This window comes from Lepisma saccharinum, chromosome 9, assembly GCF_977018435.1.
Source record: "Lepisma saccharinum chromosome 9, izLepSacc3.1, whole genome shotgun sequence".
Taxonomy (NCBI): Eukaryota; Metazoa; Arthropoda; class Insecta; order Zygentoma; family Lepismatidae; genus Lepisma; species Lepisma saccharinum.
The window spans coordinates 77,698,515-77,719,346 of record NC_139237.1 but is presented as its reverse complement, the minus strand read 5'-3'; the positions used below and the strand labels follow the sequence as shown (position 1 = coordinate 77,719,346).

General features: G+C 41.6%; 2 protein-coding genes across 4 annotated transcripts in view; one reads left to right on the top strand and one right to left on the bottom strand.

The window, feature by feature from the left end:
- Smr (nuclear receptor corepressor smrter) overlaps positions 1 to 20,832 on the top strand; it is a 232,534-nt gene that overhangs the window by 177,316 nt on the left and 34,386 nt on the right. The gene's annotated exons all lie outside the window — the stretch shown is intronic.
- Positions 4,888 to 6,460, bottom strand: LOC145992841 (uncharacterized). The gene has a single exon (XM_083129237.1). It carries the CDS (start codon positions 6,458 to 6,460, stop codon positions 4,976 to 4,978), a length of 1,485 nt encoding a protein of 494 aa, XP_082985363.1. The 3' UTR covers positions 4,888 to 4,975.

The following is a 20,832-nucleotide window of genomic DNA, read 5'->3' as shown; positions in this document are numbered from 1 at the left end:
CAACATTCATACTCATCATCGTCGCGATTAGCCCAACTTGACAGAAAAGCGACGTAAAATAAAGAAATCAATCAATAAAACAAATAACTCAAACTCATTATCTTTTAGAGTTTAGAATATTAACAGATTCTAAGCTAGAGGTATTTTCGACAAACGTCTTTACCGACCCAGACTCAGGGTACGTTAGAACCTCAACCCAATCCACAAGAAAGACAATCTTGAGTATTAAATAAGGTTTGGTTTGATGTTTAAGTCCACTTTGTGCACAGTAAGGCTAATCGGTACTGGACCTACAGTTTAAAGTGGGATGCGAACCAGTATGTGCCTCCACCGGGTATCGAACCAGGGACCCCTCGATAACAAGGCAACGACGGAGTTTTAAATAAGGGAAAGTACAAATGAACAATACCCTTTAGTTTCCGTACGTAATCAAGTAGTCCCGTGTTTTGCTTGTAGAGGCATCCCAATGGTTTGAATCCCACTTGTAGAGCTGTTCCCGTCCGTAGTAGCCTGTTTGTGTATAAAGTACTCTTACAACAAATTGTACGAACATTTTTGCAGTGTTTGGAAGTAACAGTTACTTTTTTTTGAGAAAATGTAATTGTAACTAGTTACTTTTACAATTACTTTGCGACACTTAAATTACTTCAAGGATACCAGAGACGTGGTGCTGATCACATCAGCCCCACATTCGACCATGATCAAAACAGTGTAGGGCTCTAACTTCACACCTCCTATACGCCATCATAGCATCGCGCAATGCACAGGAGAGCACTTTATTTTGTAATAAATATAAATATACGAAGACTTATATTATATACCAGTAACATAAGTAAAATACATGTTAGTCTTCACAAAATATGTTATTACAATTAATGATCGATTTCTGTAATTTGGTTGCAAGAAAATTTTCAGCAGAAAGTAACTTAGTTACTTTTGAGTACATGTAACTGAGTTACTTTTTAAAACGAGTAACTGTAACTGTAAACTGAAAGTAACTTTCCGAACACTGCATTTTTGTATACTTATTTGCCTGAAGAGCGTTGTATGAATTTTAATGAATAACTGTATGAATTTGCTGTATAACGCAGAGGAATCATCCTGCTGACATAATTCATTTGCTTTATTTCACTTCGCATTTGTGCCACCTTTGGCTATTTACGAAGATGGGGATGAGTGATGATATGATGAAATGACACAAACATCCATACCCAAGCCGGGATTCGAACCCAGGACCCCTGACGTCGTAGCGCGATGTGCTAACCATTCCGCCACGGTGGACGGCATTGCTGACATGAGAACGTAATTTAAAGTTCGTGCTTTCATTCAGAGTTCCATCGTCGCCGCTTTCTGGTTTTCGACACTGGGCCAGCACCGAAGTTTTGTGCTTTTCCACTGGAAACCGAACACGGGACCGTTCGCACCAAGGGCGAGAGCAATAACCTTTTAGCTACGAAGGAGCCCTTATTTCTGAAATAAGAGCCAAGTTTTCTATAATGCCTGGTTCGACATTAGTGTTCCGTCATGCATTTCATCACATCACTCACCCTCATCGTTGCGATTAGCCAAGAGTGGAAGAAAAGTGACGTAAATAGCCTAATTCAATCAATCAAGAGGCACTTTTTGAATAGATTCTTTAAAATATCAACAAAGTGTAGTTCTTGAGGGAATTTTTAGTAAGGTGCAGACATGCGGTACTGTTGTGTCATGAAGTAGCATGTGGGTATTTTCATAGCGAGGGCCTTCACTATGACTTAGTGGTAACGTAGTCGCCTTGTGATCAAGGGGTCCAGGGTTCGATACCCAGTGGAGGCAGTAGTTCGGATATCGCTTTAAACTGTAGGTCTAGTCTCGATTAGCCCTTTTGTGCATAAAGTGGACGTAAAGAATCAAACACAAACATACGGGTTTTTAACGTAGAGAGTTTCAAGTATCTAAGCTTCAACAGGCCATGTTTAGTACGCACAGAAAATACACTAATTCGTTTGAATTAACAAAAACACGCTTGGTTAAACTTTCTGGTAACCACAAACAAAAAAAATGGTAGCCTTTACTAAATTTATTTTAGCCACATATTTTGGTAACACTAAGCACGATTACTAAAAGAATTTTGTTCTGTTGAACAACCATATCTTCCTCCCCTATCTAAACAAATTTGGTTGTTCGAAACTTTTCTTTTTGTTATTCCAAACGGAACATTTTTTTCTGTGCACCCTGCACTGGATTTTGCAGACTAGCGAGGCTCTGGCGTCTAGACTCGCAGCCAGTATAATCCTCTGTGGGACTTTTTGTTTTGTACATGTGTGTTTGTGCAAAACGTCGTCACCTTGAAATCAAGGAGTCCCGGGTTCGATACCCGGTGGAGGCACATGGCACAGTGGTTAGGATCCCACTTTAAACTGTATGTCCAGTCCCAATTAGAATATCTGTGCATAAAGTGGACTTAACACAACAATGTTATCAGTAGGGCTAGGACTTTTATGACCTAAAAATTACCAAAATATGCAAAATAAAATATGCTCTTATGACATGAAATTTTACAAAATATGCGCTATACGTAATTTGAAAAATATGCCCTTATAACTGAACTGTTTCAAACATCAATACCTAAATGCTGAGATATTTTCACATATGTACTATTTTTAGTTCACTTTATGGGCCCTGAGTTGAAATGCAAAATGAATACTTACTCTAAATTTTCAAATAAAAATGAAAAAGATTTTGCTGCAGTCAAAAAAGAAAATCCTCGAGTAAACATGAGAGTAAGAACGAATCCACTTCGAAAATGACTATATTTCTTGAAAATGCAAAAATATTTTGAATATGACCGAAAATCCATGAAAATATGCTCTATCACGCAGAAATGGCTATATATGCCAAAATATGCCCTTAAACACCCTAATTTAATTAGTTTCTTCATAATATGAATTTCTATATGTTTGGGGAACACCTCACCCTTATCAAAAAAATATGCTAAGTCATAGCCCTAGTTAATCACCATTTTTCCTCATCTTCGCGATTAGTCAAAAGTGGCAGAAAAGGAAGTAAAAAGAAAGCAAATCATTCAATCAATCATCCAACCCATTTTATAACTTTTCATTCTCATATTAGCCAAAAGCTGCAGAAAAGCGAAGTGAAATAAAGCAAATGAGTCAATCAACAGGGCACGTGCAAGTGCTGCTGGGTTGGTACCTTTAACGAACCTTCATTACAGCAGCGTTCATACTTTTCGATATAATTATCCCAGGGGTATTGCACCACAAATTAACACACTTGTTTTCCTATACAACGTGTTCGAAGCAGTTTAGTGCATTAGGCAGATTGAACGACCGTGTTTTGTTTTTATCGCGGCTTTGCAAGTAATGAGATCCGACCTTTTACAAGGAATAAACCCTCCAAGTGGCGCGTTAATGTAATGCGACCGCTGCGATAAAATTAAAGAATAACTTCTTCGCGTAATGGAAATCGAAGCAGATGAGAGAAAACCGTAAGGAAATTACTAACGCAAGACAGTAACAAATTGTTTCTGGCTGATGTAAGTGATAAAAGTGCTAAAAAACCGTCAAAGTTGCAGCAATACTATTATCGCTTAATCGTGCCACTTGACTAATGAAGCCTGCCTCGAAGGCATAAAATTTTCATGTATTCGATCGACCAGGCGAAGGTTACATACATCCAAATAGACAACCAATCGTAATTGCTGAGAAGTGTTAGTTTTATTACGCTACATGTAATTTGGAACATGACTCCCTATTCTCACAAAGCGGCATGTCCCATCGTCACAGTTATCGGTAACACAGTAGTTTTGTTTTTTCGTGGCTGATACAGACAGATAAAGTGCTAGAAAAACAGTTGAGGTAATTTCTTTTCTGCGGTCGAGTTTCAGGTCGGAGCACATTGGTTGTTCGTCTCTGTCACTTGTTTTTGTTCCTTGTTTAGTCGTCATTTTCCCCACTTTCACTAATAACATAAAGTTGTGTGTGTCGCAGCACTCGTTAGCTGATGGTTTAATATTAATGGCTGTCAATGTGTTAAGAACCGCTTTCCCTCTTGCTGGTGGAGAAACTTCTACATTTACAAAAATGGTCGCAAATATATGCTTAGTCGTGTGAGCACAGCGCGCTACGACGCCAGGGGAACCGGGTTTGGGTATCTTTTGTCAGTGTCCCTTCTTCAGTTGCATCATATCATCACTCATCCTCTTCGCGATTAGCCAAAAGTGACAGAAAAGCGAAGTAAAATAAGCAAATGAGCAAATGCTTATTTCAGGAAGCAACACTGACTTAGTGGCAACACTGACAATATTTATTCGTATCAGACTAGCGCTATGACGCCAGGGGTCCCTTCATCAATTTAATCATATCACCACTCACCCTCGCCGTCGAAATTAACCAAATTAGCAGTAAAGCGACGTAAAATAGCCTACTTAAATCAGTTCAATTAATCGTATCAAACTAGTCTAGGATATCGTTGTTTAGAAACATTAAAAGCTCGTACCCTACGGCACACAATCTGAAAACTCACTTTGTAATTTTCATGTACAGGATTGCTAATTCTCCATTGTTTTCTCAGACAGATTTTTTTTTCTGTCTGGATATATTTTCGACCATTTGTTACATTTTCCCCACCATCATTCCTTAACACAGTGATCACCATTCATATTACACCCCGTATTCGTTTCGAAAGACCCAAGAATTAGTAATTTTTGTAGAACTAATTAGATTACTTTAGAACTCTTTACAAACACAACACTTTTAAAGTTAACACATTTTCACAGTTTCCTTTGTTCTTGGTGTGAAGGTAGTTCGATTTTTCGTTGGCATAACACTCACTCGCACACACGCACTCACCCACTATTGTTTTGGCCCAATATTGAGGGTAGGAGAGGTAAGGCCGCTACTTGATATGTACAGAACAGCAGATCTTCAGTCAAATAAACCGGGGGTTAGTTTTCAGGGGAGATTTTGGCTGGGATCTACTCCTGCATCGAATCCTCAGCGTCAGTCTCGTTGGCGTGGCACATCTTCCTGTGCTTGTGGACAAAGTAGTAGCTGGGGAACTTCGACCCGCAGGTTTTGCACGGGTAGTACTGGACGTTCATGTCGAGCAACTTGACCTCCTTTACGATCTCCGCCTTCAGCTTGTCCGCTAGCTTGACCAGGTCGAGGGTCACCGGGTTGATGTGTCTGCGGGTGTGCTTCTGGTAGCAGTAGTGGCTCTTGAAGGTGTGGTTGCAGTAGAGACACTTGTAGAGCGGGTCTCCGCTGTTGCCGGCGGTCGCGTTGGTGAACGTGGAGCTGCCGGAGCTGGGAGGGTTGTGGTTGGACTGGCTGTCGCTGTCGGAGTGGTCTTCGGGAGGCTTTTCTTCCACGTGGCTCACCACGCTCGCTTTCGGTAGTCTTTGCTGGTGATACTCGTCCTCTGCTGCGTCGGCAACGGGCGGAGATTTTCTGTCGAAGCTCTCGGGCCTGTTGTCCCTCGCGGCGGTGGAGTCCGTCAAGATGTCGTCCAGAGTTAGTCCGTAGTTGTCGTTAAGGACGCGATGGAAACGTACAGGGCCGTCGCAGCAAGCGACGTCGATGATTACTTTGGCGTTCCCGGAAAAGGTCTCTGAGTTCTCTCTCTTTCTGCGACGTAGCTTGTCGGAGCGGTCCGACGTCAGCGACGAGCAAGGTGACGTAGAGGGCGTTCTGGTCAGCTGCGGCGCCGAAGACGTCGACGGAATTGCGAGCGGAGACGCTCTGGAGGGTCCCGGGGACGGCACCTTGGGTTCCTCAACCTGAGGGGGCGGCGGGGACGGCGCTGGTTCCTCTTCCTCCCTCTGCCGCCCCACCGCGGAGGCGCCCACGGCCCTGAAAGGGCTCTTTCCGGCCACCGCCGTCGGCAGGAGCTGATGCAAAGGAAAGGATTCCGTCGGCGCCCTCCTGGCGTAACCTGTCCACGGCGGGAATCCGAACAGGACCGGTAGCATCTTCCGGCTCGGTATGGGCTTCACCAGCATCGGGCGTTCCTCGCAGAAAGACGCCATGGCCGACCTCCTTTGCTGGTGGTGCACCAAGAACGCCCTGCAGAAGTCCAGGGCCCGCGGCATGTGGAGCAAGTGGGCCCCCAGCAGAACGGCGTAGATGTTGTCGGGGCTGAGGTCCAGGAATCCGGAATACATGAAGGACAGCAGCGGGGCGAAGGCTTCCGGACTCACGTTGGGCACCGTGACCGAGGTGAGGGCAGGGTCGGGCGCCAGGAGGGCCTTCAGGTAGCCGCTGTGCGTCGTGAGGACGCTCTTGTGCGCCGCGAAGTGTCGGCCGCCGACATTGACGACGATGTCGGTCGGGGAGACGTCCCTGAGCCAGGCGCGGAGGATCTCTGGGCGGTACAGCGAGTACATCCCGAGCACGTGCGCGCCGATCGCCAACTGCCGGTTCTCGCGGACGCCTCCCTCTCTCGTGGTCTCGTCGCCCATTGGCCAGGACGTCTCCGGCGCACCGGTTCCTCATTGGTCGAAAGGCGGATCCTCCGCGGCAGCTGCGCCGGTCGAGGAAACGATACGCGACTTGCATTTCCGAGCGGAGAGGAAGAATCAAAGACATATTCGTTTATGGAAAAAACATTATCGGATTAGGAAAAGTTTCAAGCGCAAAATGACCTTTAATTTTCGATTTGACGTCGCCATGTCTGATATAATAGGGAATCAAGAACGAAACGACGTAATTCTTCATCCAAATAGCCTCTTTCTTCATTACACAACTGCACTGTATTATTTGCAGTCGTTCCAGCTTTTATTTTCACCCATCGATCACCTTTGACAAAGCTGATAATTTAGCGAAATGTCATTACCACTGCCTTTTCAAATTTATTTCGTTCCCGTATTAAAACCAGCGAAGTTTTCACATTTATGTCGAACGGTGTACGGGTCTTTATCATTTTCGTTAACAACATGAAAAATCTTACCTTGCATGCAATTTAAAATCAGCTTCTGTGGTCGAATCGTGATCTCGCTCCCTGAAGGTTATGGATTCGAAAACTGTCCGCCCATCAGCTTCATCCAGTCATCTTTCTCCCTCTCATCGTCGCGATTAGCTAAAGGTGACAGTAAAAGCTACACAAAAGCTGTAAGATACACAAGTTAGAAACGAGGAAGGAAGCCCCCGTTTCATTGGTTTCAATTAGGTTATTTTACGTCGCTTTCCTGCCACGTTTGGCTAATCGCGACGATGCAGATGAGATGGACGAGCGGACAATCACAAAAACATATGGACATGACAAAACGTGGGTCCCACAGGAGATTGTACTGGGTGCGAGTCCAGACGCCGGAGCCTCGTTGGCCTGCAGATACTGGGGTGTACTATGTGGAAGAGAGGTTGTCATTTGGGTACTTACGGGAAAGTGACCCCGTACACCCCCCATTTCATACATTGAAGAGCCTAGTCGCAAGTCTTGGACTTTCGTTTGAGTTCGATTTCGTAGTTGCTTAATCGACATGCTCCGCTTGCAATTAACTTGAGCAGGAATGAATAATTTAAATTTTCTCAATATTTGCACACATTTTGACTGTAAAGTCTTTTGAATTTACGTACTCCTACACAATCAAGCCTTTCCCACCAAAACGCTTATAAAACCGTTTATGTGAATATGAGTATGTATCAACGAGTGAGATGGTCACTACGAGAGTAATATTTCCTATACTTTTCCTGGTAAATACTCCCCCCCCCCCAAATTCCTGGAATTTTTCACGTATGCATCTTTCAGTGAATGTTAGCATGTTTTTTGAAGGCGATAATTTTCATGTACGCACGGAAAATTCAATGCCTAATGTAAGTTTGCATGCAGTTATCTCAATGGTTACATGAACAAGAATGCGCAAGTTTAGGACCTAGGAACATTGCGAAAGTCATAGTGCCATGGGCATCAAACCTTTTGTCCCCTCTTCAAGATAAATGTCCAAAGTTAAGTTTACTTGGATAGATAGGCTAATTTGGACCGGACTTACAATTTAAAGTGAGTTCCGAAGCGCTGTGCAATATGCTTCCACTGGGGATCGAACCTGGGTCCTCTTGATTAGAGATCTCAAAATCGGCTACATCTGTATTAAATATAATATTAGAATTTTGGTTTGATTTTATTAGAACGATCTTTGAGAGTATTAATAGTAGATTAAGAGGACAAAGAAGACTTGATGGATTACTTTTTGGGGGATTTATTTATATTTGGGTTCGGGGTACTTTACCGCGGTTTCCTTTATTTTTATTTAGCGTCGCTTTTCTGCCACTTTGGAGTGATGATATGATGAAATTGATGAAGAGAGGCTCACAAAGAACACCCACCCCCCGGTTGGGATTCGAACCCGGGACCCCGAGCTTTGCAGCGCGCTGTGCTAACCACTACACCACGGAGGCCGGCCTAATATCGGAATGAACACATTATGAAATAGTATTTTTAAGCATATGGATAAACAAAACGCTGTATCTAATATAGGCTATACGTTCAAAGCATTGGCCATTTTTCTATTTTTAGTTTATTCGCGATGGTGGTGAACGATGAATAATTACAAAAGGAATCTCTATACCTTATTGGATCTTGGATTGCGTTATTTGAAAAATCTGTTTATTAAGATATATATTTCATCGATGTATTTTCATTAACTGTTTGCCAAACTTAATTAAATGTAACTAAAATTTATAATCGTGAGTATAGGTATGTTGAACAAAATATGTTTTTAATTGGGTGTATACCTATTTGCAGCTATCATATTTTGCAAAGTACTTATTGCACTATTTAAAATAGTATTACATCAACATATCGGCTCTATTGATCACATATTTTTCGGAATATTTTAAAGTAATATAAATGCATTTGAAATTATATTGACAAAACGGGTCTGTTTTCGAACGGCAGGTTGCATATATTTATTTTTAAATATTAACAAAATCACTAAATCTGCTTTTGTGAATATACATAGTGATTAGAAAGTATTGGGGGGGGGGAACTTCATGTAGCGTTTTAACCTCCAAAGAATCTATCGGCTCAAACTGGAAGTACTTTGGATAATTAATAAGCCCGTCGGTTGGTCTTGTTTACTGAAGAGAGCCTAAGGTGAAAGGTTAAATAAAGCATGAATTTGCCGCACTAAGCGTACCTAGACAACCTTGTAATAAAACGCTGAGACCTAGAGCGGGAAATTCTAGGTCTCCCAGTCTTTGACATGATATGGACACATCAGCCGAATCCAAACTTACTTTGCTATACGCTTTTTCACACATACCAAGCGGATATCTATCTGAATATTTACAGATCAATTTGTGTGGTGATACGATGTACGTTACGTTAATAGTACAGGTATATTTCGAAGCTACAAATCTATGACGGTTCGAATCCAAGTCTGGACATCTGTGTTCTCTGCGAGTGTCCCTTAATCAATTTCATCATATCACCACTCATTCTCATCTTCGCGATTAGCCATAAGTGGCAGAATGACGAAGCAGTTAATCAATATTCATTTAGGGCGATAAAAGGCGAAACGAATGATCCACATTGAAATCAATGACTGCGTATTAGCAGTGTCACGAATATTTGAGTATTTCTATTTGTCACAAAGGATAAGAACGACTTAGTCGCTAAAGATGTCACAGTGTATTTCTATGAGCGCTAGCTTTTATTATATTTTGCTTCGTTTTAGTTATTTAACGTCGTTTTATTACCTCTGAATTAAACCTACGGTGACGAATAGATGATAGAGGTAAAATGACGAACGCAATGTGTCATATTCTCTCCGGGATTGAGCTAAAAACTTTTCAACGGGGAGATCCGTTGTAAAACAACTGCGTACGGGACAGTCACAGTTCTTTCTTAACTGTGATGATTAGGACTAGAATTTTTATGACTTAGCATATCTTTTTTGGTAAGGGTGATGTGTTCCCTAAATATATAGAAATTCATATTGTGAAGAAACTAATTGAATAAAGGTGCTTTTTTAAGGGCATATTTTGGCATATTTGGCCATTTCTACGTGATAAAGCATATTTTGAAGGATTTTCGGTCATATTCAGCATATTTTCGCTTTGTCAAGAAATATACAGTCATTTTCCAATTGGATTCGTTCTTCCTCCCATGTTCACTTCAGGGTTTTGTTTGACTGCAGCAAAATATTTTTCATTTTTAATTGAAAATTTACAGAAAGTATTCATTGTGCATTTCAACTCGTCAGGGCCCATAAAGTGAACTAAAAATAGTATGAATATGAAAATATTTCAGCATAAGTTACATATTGATGTTTGGAACAGTCTAGTTATAAGGGCATATTTTTCAAATCAAAGTGCGTTTTTTGTACAATTTTAGGTCATAAGAGCGTATTTTAGTTTGCATATTTTGGTGATTTTAGGTCCTAAAAATCCTATCCCTAGTGATGATGTTTGTTATCGTAACATGTTTGTGGGAGTTCTGTGTGATAGCTACACATATCTTTCTCCAGCACTCCCCACGTGTTCGTGTGAACAAACAAAAACAATGAGAAGCAAATTAACCACAGTTTAAATTACAATTCAATCACGGTTTTGATCGTGATTTGCGAATAACAATGATTAAATCGCAGTTCTGTGATTTTCTTATCACTTCTCCGCCATCGAGCTGACCAGTAATTATTTATCCACGCACATCGCGCTACGACGCCAGGGGTCCCGGGTTCGAATCACAGCCTGGGCATTGAGGTTTGTGAGTGTTCATTCATCAATTTAATCATGTTATCAATCATCCCCATCTTCGCAAATTAGCCAAAAGTGGTACGAAAAGCGAAGTAAAATAAAGGAATCAATCACACCTAATACAAATACCAAGATCGCAGTTAATTTGCTGCTAAATTTACCCTTGCACATCCTAAAAATGAACTTATATCTCCCAGATGGGATATCCTGAATAAGTCTGTCAGGAGCAAACTGTTTTTTCTCGTACGGAATTGTACAGAGCATACCCTGACATTCGCTACGAGACCCAACGGCAAGCGGCCCGGCATCAGCGCTTGTCTTTCCCGGTGAACGGGTCCGCGACAGTCTGTAGAGTCTACTATTCAAATTACAGTTTTCATATTGTGTGCTAACCTTGACTACAGAAGGTGTTGAAAATGATGTCTCTCTGCTGCAACACATTCCTTGCATCTCCGAAGAAAATTGGCATTTACACGTGCAAGTTCGTCCACTGTAATTCTCTCAATTTCTCGTACAATACTCTCTCTTAACTGACTGATGGTGTGCGGATTGTCTTTGTATACTTTATTTTTTAGATTTCCCATTTTTCTTTCGAGGTTTAATATAGTGGTCGAGGTTTAATATAGTGGTCCTATGTGGAACGGGAACACCAGGAAATTTCGTTGCAAAACGTCGTCGCACTTCTCCACAATTCCTCTTTCAGAAGTAACACTCGACAAGATAAATTCTTTGTTGTAATGCAAACTTTTGTGGTGCCATATTAAGCCACAATCTTCAACACACGGACACGACACAACACAAATTCCGAGGGATTATACTGGCGTCAGTGTGCAACGTCAACAGAAAGGGAAAGAGAGCGAAGGCAGGGAGAGCGAAAAAAAAAAACAGACTGTAGCGTGCGACTGTCGCGGACCCGTTCACCGGGAGAGACAAGCGCTGATGCCGGGCCACTTGCCGCAGTCTCGTAGCGAATGTCAGGGAATACTCTGAAGATATCGTGATAACCAGTACTTTTTTTCTGGCGGTACAGCGGCATTTTTTACCCGTTTATATTTCATGAACATACCGCAATGATTTGAGTAGTCCTTATGATGAACAAAAGGACAAACCAACTTGAAGAGTATCGAAACCTTTCTTCCCAGAAAAAAAGCACTGGTGATAACAATCTGAAACGTAAATTGGTAATTTTCCTATTTTACACGCGTAAGGGAAATAATGACGCAATGTATCGTATGGGATGTGAAATTTTCGAGTGTTAAATGCACACTAGAACAGCCACATAGCTGAAGTCTGTACACCTCTACTCACCCAAAACTCGCATCCTTTCTGCATATATTACAACAAACTGCTCAGAGATACGTATATTGTACACAACGGTTTACTTTTCTGACATCTCAAACGGATCACCCGGTACATTACAGTTCGTAGCATTATTTAGAAATATGGCGTTACTTCTGCAAAATCACTTTGCGAAAACAAAATTATAATTCAGTAACTTACTGAAAATTGGAAAGATAAGAAGGAAGATCTAAATTTGACAGTTGGTGTAGTTGTCTACACTGTTAGAAATGACTGTCAGAATTGACTAACTTGATGTACTCATATTAGAATGCTCGTTTCGTAATGTTAACTGTTTTGCCATCCCCGTAATTAAAAATTGTATCAGATTCCGCAATTTCTAATTACAGTATAGCGTGTGAAATAGATGTGTAAAGCTTTTTTTTCTTCATGGAACAGTAGATTTCGTCAGTAGACATTTTTCTGTATTCAGTTTTGATGAAATCTTAATTATGAGTGTACCCTGAACGCTGGAGTGACTGAATATCCCTTGAAGTTTTCTGTGTAATGCTACTTGGCTTTTTCTACAACGCCAGGGGTCCCGGGTTGAATCCCGGCATGGATGTTTGTGATCGTCCCTTCATCATATCATCACTCGTCCCCATCTTCGCGATTAACCAAAAGTGGCAGAAAAGCGAAGTAAAATAAAGTCAATGAAGACACTTTGCTTTTTGATACAGTCTCGTCTCGTGAATGCGAAACTTGTCTCGGTCTCGTAACGAGTTGCAAGTCTCGTTCTCGAAGTTATATATAGACACGAAAAGCTTATAAAAAGAAACGACACACATCAAATACCACATGCAACCTAACAATATATCGCAGAGTTAAGAAATGTTATCCAGGCCCCGTTGTTACGAAGCTAGATGGTCCTACGTTCGAAACGGGTAAAGTGGTTGTCTCATCTGCTTCATCATTGCACCATTCATCTTCATCGTGACGATGAGTTTTAGTACAAAGTTACCAAATTTGCAGCATCTACGATTGTATGCGTTTGATTATACATCAGACTTGATTTTTAGCAATGGATCGTTTTGAAGGGGTCGTAGCTATTTTGTGCGTTTGCAAGCACTTACCACTGTGCGAGGATGGTTAACATGCTGCAGGGTTAGATTCATTAACTTTTCTTGCCATCTTAAGTATTAATAAATTATTATTCGTATTGTTATAAAGGGTAATTTTGCTTGCAATAACATCTAAAAAGAAAAACTTTTTTTTTTCACTTTCTGCTCATGTAGTCTAGTTCGAGACTGAACCTGAAATTCAAAGTCTGATCAATGTGCCTCCACAAGGATCGAACCTGGACCCTTTGATTAGTGAAAAGAACAGCGGAGACCGTTCTTCTACACGAGGGAGAATAAACTGAAATCCTTAGGAGTCGGACAAAAAGTTGATGAGCTTAAATTTACATGAGGTATCCAACTGTTATTTACAAAATGACAAAGGCTTGCAATACTGGTCAATTGAGCTTCAAAACGCGATTTCTGTCATGTTCAAAATGACGCCTCCTCTACAGACTATTTCTGCAAGTGGTTTCTGGCTCGTTAGATGACTAAAACTTATTATATTTCATTTGCGGGAGAATTTCTATATTTGTATGCATGCTTACAACTCCACAGGTTCTGATAAGTGACTGACGTGCATCTCAAAGATTCTTCTTCTTGCTCAGACTTGAAAATATATGTAGATCAACAATGCGTGTATACACTGTATATGCTAAAAGGCAGGAAACTTATGTAACCCTACATACAGATCTAACAGCTAAAACAAAGAAACAAATTAAGGCTTTGAATTGATTCTCTCTTATAATTTAGTTCTTGGTGATGTTAAATCCCCCAGCCTAATGTAACGTAAATTTTTACTTTTGAGAGTACGATAGCTTTAAGTAACCTTAACTTTCCGAACACAGTTACGTGCCCAGAAGGAATTGGTGCCGCCCCCTCCCTCCCAAATCTAAAAGCAAAGTATTGAGGAGAAGATTGCAAATGTAAGACAGGCTGCTTAAGCAAAGATACCCTCATAAAATGCGCGCCCCCGCCATTGTTTTGAGATATGGATAAGTGGAAGGAGCAGAAATGGACCTTCGGGTTTTGCGCTGCCGCAGACCCGCTGCACTTAATTAAATTATACGAAATCAAACCTTTTCCCCATCGCTTTCATCCCGCGCCGAGTTGCAGCGGAGTGCAATAAATGATTCAGAAGGACGTTTTCAGAAACGCTGCTTTGCAGTAGGGCGGCAGATTCTGTGATCATCTCACAATTCCTTTATCCTGTTTCGTGGCTCTGTGCTGCTCTGTTCCATCAAATCGTGGTATATAAAATGAAAAGACGGTCCCAGGGCTGCAGAGTTCCCCCCACCCCGCGCTCCTCTCCGTTTCTTTCTCTCTCTCCTCTGTGTGTGTAACTGTGCGGTCGTAGGCTGCCCCCTTCCACCCACAGGCCACATCTTCTGGCCAATTAAGCCGCCGTGTTGAAAATAAAACGCATGAAATATGAATCGCAATTACTGCTCCCGTATATTTGGGGCCGAGTTTACTCAAGAATAGATGCAATTTAAATAAAAGGTTTCGTGTGTGAAGAGGTGCCTCCTGGGATTCGGGCTACCTTTCACAACCAAGGGAGGCCCTTGTTTGAAGAGCTCCCAGTCAAAAAGATGAGTTGCATAATTACGGGAAGTAGGAATCGGACGAGAGACGAAGCTCCCCCTGCCACCGCACCCCCTACCCCCACCCTACCCTCGACCTTACTTCTCTCCCCCCTCCTTTTCTCTCATCTCCCGGAATCGACTGTACCCGCTCCCCCCGTCTCTTTTACTTTTCCGTGTTTTCTTTTATCGGTGTCCTTTTCATTATTGTTATTGGAAGAACAATATGGAAGGAAAGATAAAAAAAAACGGGACGATGTGAATTCTGTCAATTTCTTTTCCTGACGGCGCTGCGATTTTTAGTTTTTTCTGTGCGTTAGTTTTGGAGTGGGTTGTCGGTGAACGGAACGGGGATATTTGCCTCTGGACGCGGTAAAATGAATTAAGTTGTATTGGCGGTTCTTGTTTTGTCATGGAGGAATGATACATTTTTATTTCTACGTTCCACTCTTTCTCTTTTTTTATCGCTTTTCATCGGGCGTAATGGTTACCGGCAATACTCTGGTAAACTGTTTAGCAGATCCTCTCTTGTTTAATCGCCTTCCCATCGGGACTCTGTGGATAAATATCTCCTTGAGTGTGTTTGAGTTGTTGGTTGCAACCAGGATGTTAGCTAAGTAAAGGGCGCGGCAATGAATCGGGCAATTTTCAAAACTCCACAGTTACGACAAAATAATGCATAATACATACAGGGTGAGTCTAAAAGAAATAACTGTTTTAAAGTTGTACAGAAACAAGAGTTTTAATAACATTGCTGAAATACTTACGTGGTTGGAAGAGTATGTCCCCTGAAGTTTAAGTAAACTGTTTCTTGGATGCCGGTGGTCTCCTAGGACTTTTTCCCTTGCACAGAGAACCAGTTCCCTCAAATTTCTTGCTCCAATCCAATCGTACCTTGTGGGTGATTGGTTGCCATACCGTGTTCTAAACCGACGCTCTACGACAGTAACATAATAGTTTTTTGTAAATTGAAGCACACTGAAAGCTTTTTCTACCTGCTAGCGGCCATATTGCTCGACTGACGTCACAAGAACAAACGAAAAGTGGATGTCGTAAACTTGAAGACTTTCTCTATACAGTACTAAATGCTTCCTGATAAAACAAACAGGTTTTCGGATTTATAAAACATTTAAGCTGAGTTTCTTTCAAGATCGCCCTGTACAAGACCTGCATAATTAAGTCAAAATGAACTAATTTATTCACTGAAGAAAATATATATAATACGCTGTAGGGCTCGTGTTGTCGCCGCTAATGTTTGTGATTGTCCAGTCATCATCTCAGGTTTTCACCACTCATCCTCATCTTCGCGATTAGCCAAGAGTAGCAGAAAAGCGAAGTAAAAGAAACTAAATTATCAATTAATCGAGTGTTTTGCTTTGAAGTTAAATACTTATGCAATGCATGATACAAAAGCAAACAGGAAAGTTTTTACACTTGCTCAGTTTCCTTGGGCAGGCCACAAATGAAGCAGTGCTTTTTTTTTTTTCTGGCTGTACCCAACGGTTCGTCGTACCGGCACCTGTTAATAGATGACAATGAAACTACTAGCACTTTATTTTAACGAAAGAGACGCTTCTGTATAATTACATGGATGCACGATCATTTATTAACATACTCCGTACTATATTTTGAGTAGTTCTTACGATTAACACAATAAGGCAGCTTCAGACCGAAGCTAAAACCGACACGTGGCACTTGCAAACAAACCTTCAGAAATAAGTGCAACATTTCATACCGAAGCGACACGACAATATGCGCTTGCGTGTCGCTTCGGTCTGAAATCTCCATTACAAACCAATTTCAAGAGTGGGGGAACCTTTCTTCCCAGAAAAGAAACACTGCTCATATTCGAACCTTTTTTTATTCTTTTTCCGATGAATTGCTTTGATTTTGCCTCGCTTTTCCGCCTGTCTTTGCTGATCGCGGCGATGAGGATGGGATGGAAGAATTACATGAAATTGATCATGATAGAGACACAGAGTGTCATTAATGTCCAGAGCCTTAAGTGGCGAGAAACTGAGCCGACCACTCAACGCCTGAAAACAGAGGGGAGGCAAAGTAAATGGAAATGATTCCTGGGGAGAGACCGTGGAGAATTATTAGGGAAATGGGATCGAGCCGTGACCTCGGGTGTCACGTTCGTGCGGCGGTCGAATGCGATTGGCTGATACGCGAGAGTCGGTTGCGTGCAGTATCGGTATAAGCTTTTTGGAAATAATATCATTCCAGAACTTTGTGCACATGAATTCTTTATTTATTCGTGTGCATTTCCGGTACACATTAGCGTTATTGCTTATTGGGGTTCGAGTGTTAGTACCTCGGCCGTGCTGTTGAAAAGTAGGCTGTGGAAAATTATGATTTTGTTAATATTTGGGCTAGCACAATAACATACCAGAAAATGCTCGATAATAATACCATAAAGGTAACAAAGAAATGCTATTCTACAACAAACTTAGGTGTTCATTTAACCAGTCCTGCACGGGTTTCAATTACAGCACCAAACTCAAACACCTTCTTGGTCAAGCGGCGTATTTCGTCTTCTGACCAGCGTTGTCAACCACTTTTCGGCAATGTCCCTACAACTGACCAAATGTCCCAAGTAAAGCGACTAAAAAACACCACCTCATGAGCATGCAAGACTGAAGATAAAATATACACATTTTCTTACTAAATCTTACTGCTCGATGCTTCCACAATTTATGAATAACGGTGAGTCGTTTACTGTTGTTTATGTTATTTGAAGTCATACATGCTGCTGCTGTGAATTTAACAATTCTGGTCCTATTTTATTTATCCATTGAAAATATTACTTCCGTTTCTGCTTTAGAATGTGGTAATGTTGGCACTATTTTCGCGAGAGTGGAAATGTTTTCAAAAAGAACTTGCCTTCAAAGTTCTTGGTAACCGATAACATGTTCCAAAATTCTGATGGAGATTTGCACCTTTGCACAATAAAATGTTATTTTCCAACATTGAAAAAAGTCCCTACGTTTTCCCTCATTTGGCAGAATCTGTCCCTACGTCCATACGCGGACAAAATATAGTGAAATGTCCCTACGGTTGGCATCACTGCTTCTGACGTCAGGCTTTCGTTGTTAGGCTAAATGTAGTGTATGTATGCTAAGAGATGTAAAAGTAACAAGCCTAACATAACCACGAGAGCATTCCGCGCTTACGTCAGAAGATGAAATACGGCGCCTGACCAAGAAGGTGCTTGCGTTTGGTGCGATGAGTCATACCCACAATAAACTACTAAAAACATACGCAGGTTGTCAAACCAGAGTAACTGCCGGATTCTCTCTTAACAAAGACGTGGACATTGACAAGTTCCTTTCCATCTCTACCGATTCTAGCATACTTGATGTCACTACCTTGCAAATCCTCTTGATAGTTCTCAAGAAGAAAAAAAGCACACAAAATAAATAACAGCAATTGAACATAGCCTACTAAACGACGCTTTATTTTTGTTTAAAACCAGAATAATTTTCTTGGCTACTTACTTTTGCTAAGTCACTTGTCACTTTTCCACTGCGTCTCTTCGTTCCAGAAGGAAGGATTTACCAGATTTCCTGGAACCGAAGTTGTTCTGAAACTTCCTTACTGGCAAGAAACAAATGGTTGCCTTTTAAGAAAATCAAGACGCAAATAAGTGTCCCTTCTCTCGTGAAAACATTGTTGTTGCTTTTTAAAGTTAAAAATGCACTAAAATTAGGGCTGGGCCGATACTCGCACCGATTCCTACCGATACTTGAAAATTGTAATAATGAAAAGTTGTTCAAAATATTGATTAATATTAGTGTGCAAGTATTCCACTGTAATTATGTGCATCACTTTACCAAGATTTTTGCTTTAAAATATTCAATAATTACTCAGAATATTAAATTACATGTTATAACAAAAGTACATTTTTTTTCACATAATAGTACAAAGTCAAAGGATACTTCGAATTTTTGTCAAATTTCCAGGATAATGAGAGACTGCGGAAGTGCATCGGTAAATAAATTCCAACGTATACTTGATAGGGCTGAGATGATACCGAAACTTCAAAATTGCAATAATTAAAATTTGTTAAACATATTGATCAATATCTGTTTGTTAATATTCTTCTCCAAGTATACAGAGGATTCCGTGACATTCGCTACGAGACTCGGCGTCAGCGATTGTCTTTCCCGGTGAACGGGTCCGAGACAGTCGCACGCTGCAGTCTGTTTTTTGTTTTTTTCGCTCTCCTGCCTTCGCTCTCTTTCCCTTTCTGTTGACGTTGCAGACTGACGCCAGTATAATCCTCCCTCGGAAGTTGTGTTGTGTCGTGTCCCCGTGTTGAAGATTGTGGCTTAATATGGCACCACAAAAGTTTACAACAAAGGATTTATCTTGTCGAGTGTTACTTCGGAAATAGGAATTGTGGAGAAGTGCGACGACGTTTTGCAACGAAATTTCCTGATGTTTCCGTTCCACATAGGACCACTATATTAAACCTCGTAAAACGTTTAGAGTAACAGGGTCACTTCTGAATAAAAGTGGAAAGAAAAACCAAGTATACAAAGACATCCGCACACCATCCGTGAGTTAAAGGAGAGTATTGTACGAGAAATCGGGAGAATTACAGTAGACGAACTTGCACGTGTAAATGCCCATAGGGGGTAACGCCCCACACTTTCTTGATCCGGTCATGAGTGGGTGTGATGTGATCAGCATCACGCCCCTGACCGCCTTTACCCCCCAGGGTTTCCCCCAGGTACCCATGTTATTCGACGCTGGGTGGGCGCCGGGGCCGGTTCCATCATTAGTTTCCGGATTTGAACCGGCCGGGGATCTTGAGCATGGTAGTCAGACGCGTTGCCGACTGAGCCACCGCGGCGATATTAAAATAGATATTATGTAATCACAAAATATAGTTTTTCGTGCAAAATTGGTGCAAAATAATAAAAGGTTTGAATTTTGTAATTTTTTCCGGGATAATTAAACTCCGCGAAAGTGTCGCCCGGAATTTTTGCGGATGTCGTAAAAGACCAATATACCGGAAAAGTGCCTGTAGATGAATTCCAAGCGATACTTTCCGATACCGGGCAAATTAGCCAAATAACTCCAAAAAAAAAGAAAAAGCCCTATTAAATTTGCTTTGTTTGGTTCCTTTTGTCATGAAAATCCAGGAACATCTAATTAAGCAATGTATTGGGCTTCACCCCCTCGCCCCCCAAATGCAAAAAAAGTCAGCCTTAGTTATTATTATTATTCTTAGATCTCGCTCTTCGACTGAAGATCCAGAAGCGATTAGTGTTTTTGGGATGGATCGTCCGGAAGGGAATAGTGGGGGGAGGCTTCTGGAAGGGGAGGGAATCGCGCGCAGTCCGCACTCGCACATTTACTTGTTCAGACAAACACACACGCGCGTACACATTGCAACGGAATACGTTATTAGTCTCTGTGAGTGGTGCTGTATAATGCATGGGGCATTTGCTGTAGCCAGCGGGGACTTTCTGGACAGTACGAGCGGTCTAATTATGCGGAGAGATGAGTGCCGGTAATATCAAACAAAAGAGCGGGGCGGAGGGGCGAGGGGTTGGGCACACACAAAAAAAAATTGTAAGCGAGGAAAAATGGGTTGTGGGAGGAGGTTTAAGAGGTGGAGGGTGTGTGCGGGTTTCTCCCCGCTTTTTTTTTTATATCCCCGGCGATGCCGAAAGGGGGATTTGAACTTGCGTCTTAATCGTTTCTCATTGGAGGCAACCGGCGTGATGAGGTTTATTTTGCATGGGACATTCATGATGAGGTTAACATCGACTGGATGAGTGACGGAATGGATTTGCAGGTCTGGCGTTCTAATTCCCAGCGCCCTGGTGATAGGATTAATCGGGAGATTCCGGGTTCGATTCCCGGGGCGACTTTTTTATCTCTGCGGTTCCGATTTCTACGAAATTCTCTTTTGCGGTTCCTCTTTGCATAAATTTCGCTTGATTGCTTCCATTTTCGTGATTGTGTGTCGCTTTCCTGTCTCCTGAGTGGGTGATAAAGTGATTAAAAATGGTTGAGGGATAAGCGTAATGACAGTCGCCCCTATTCGAACCTGGGACCCCTTGGTTGACTTAACCACTCCGCTAAGAGAGACTGGCTGTCTTGCATATAATGTAATTGTGGTTGGAAGGCAACTTCCTACAT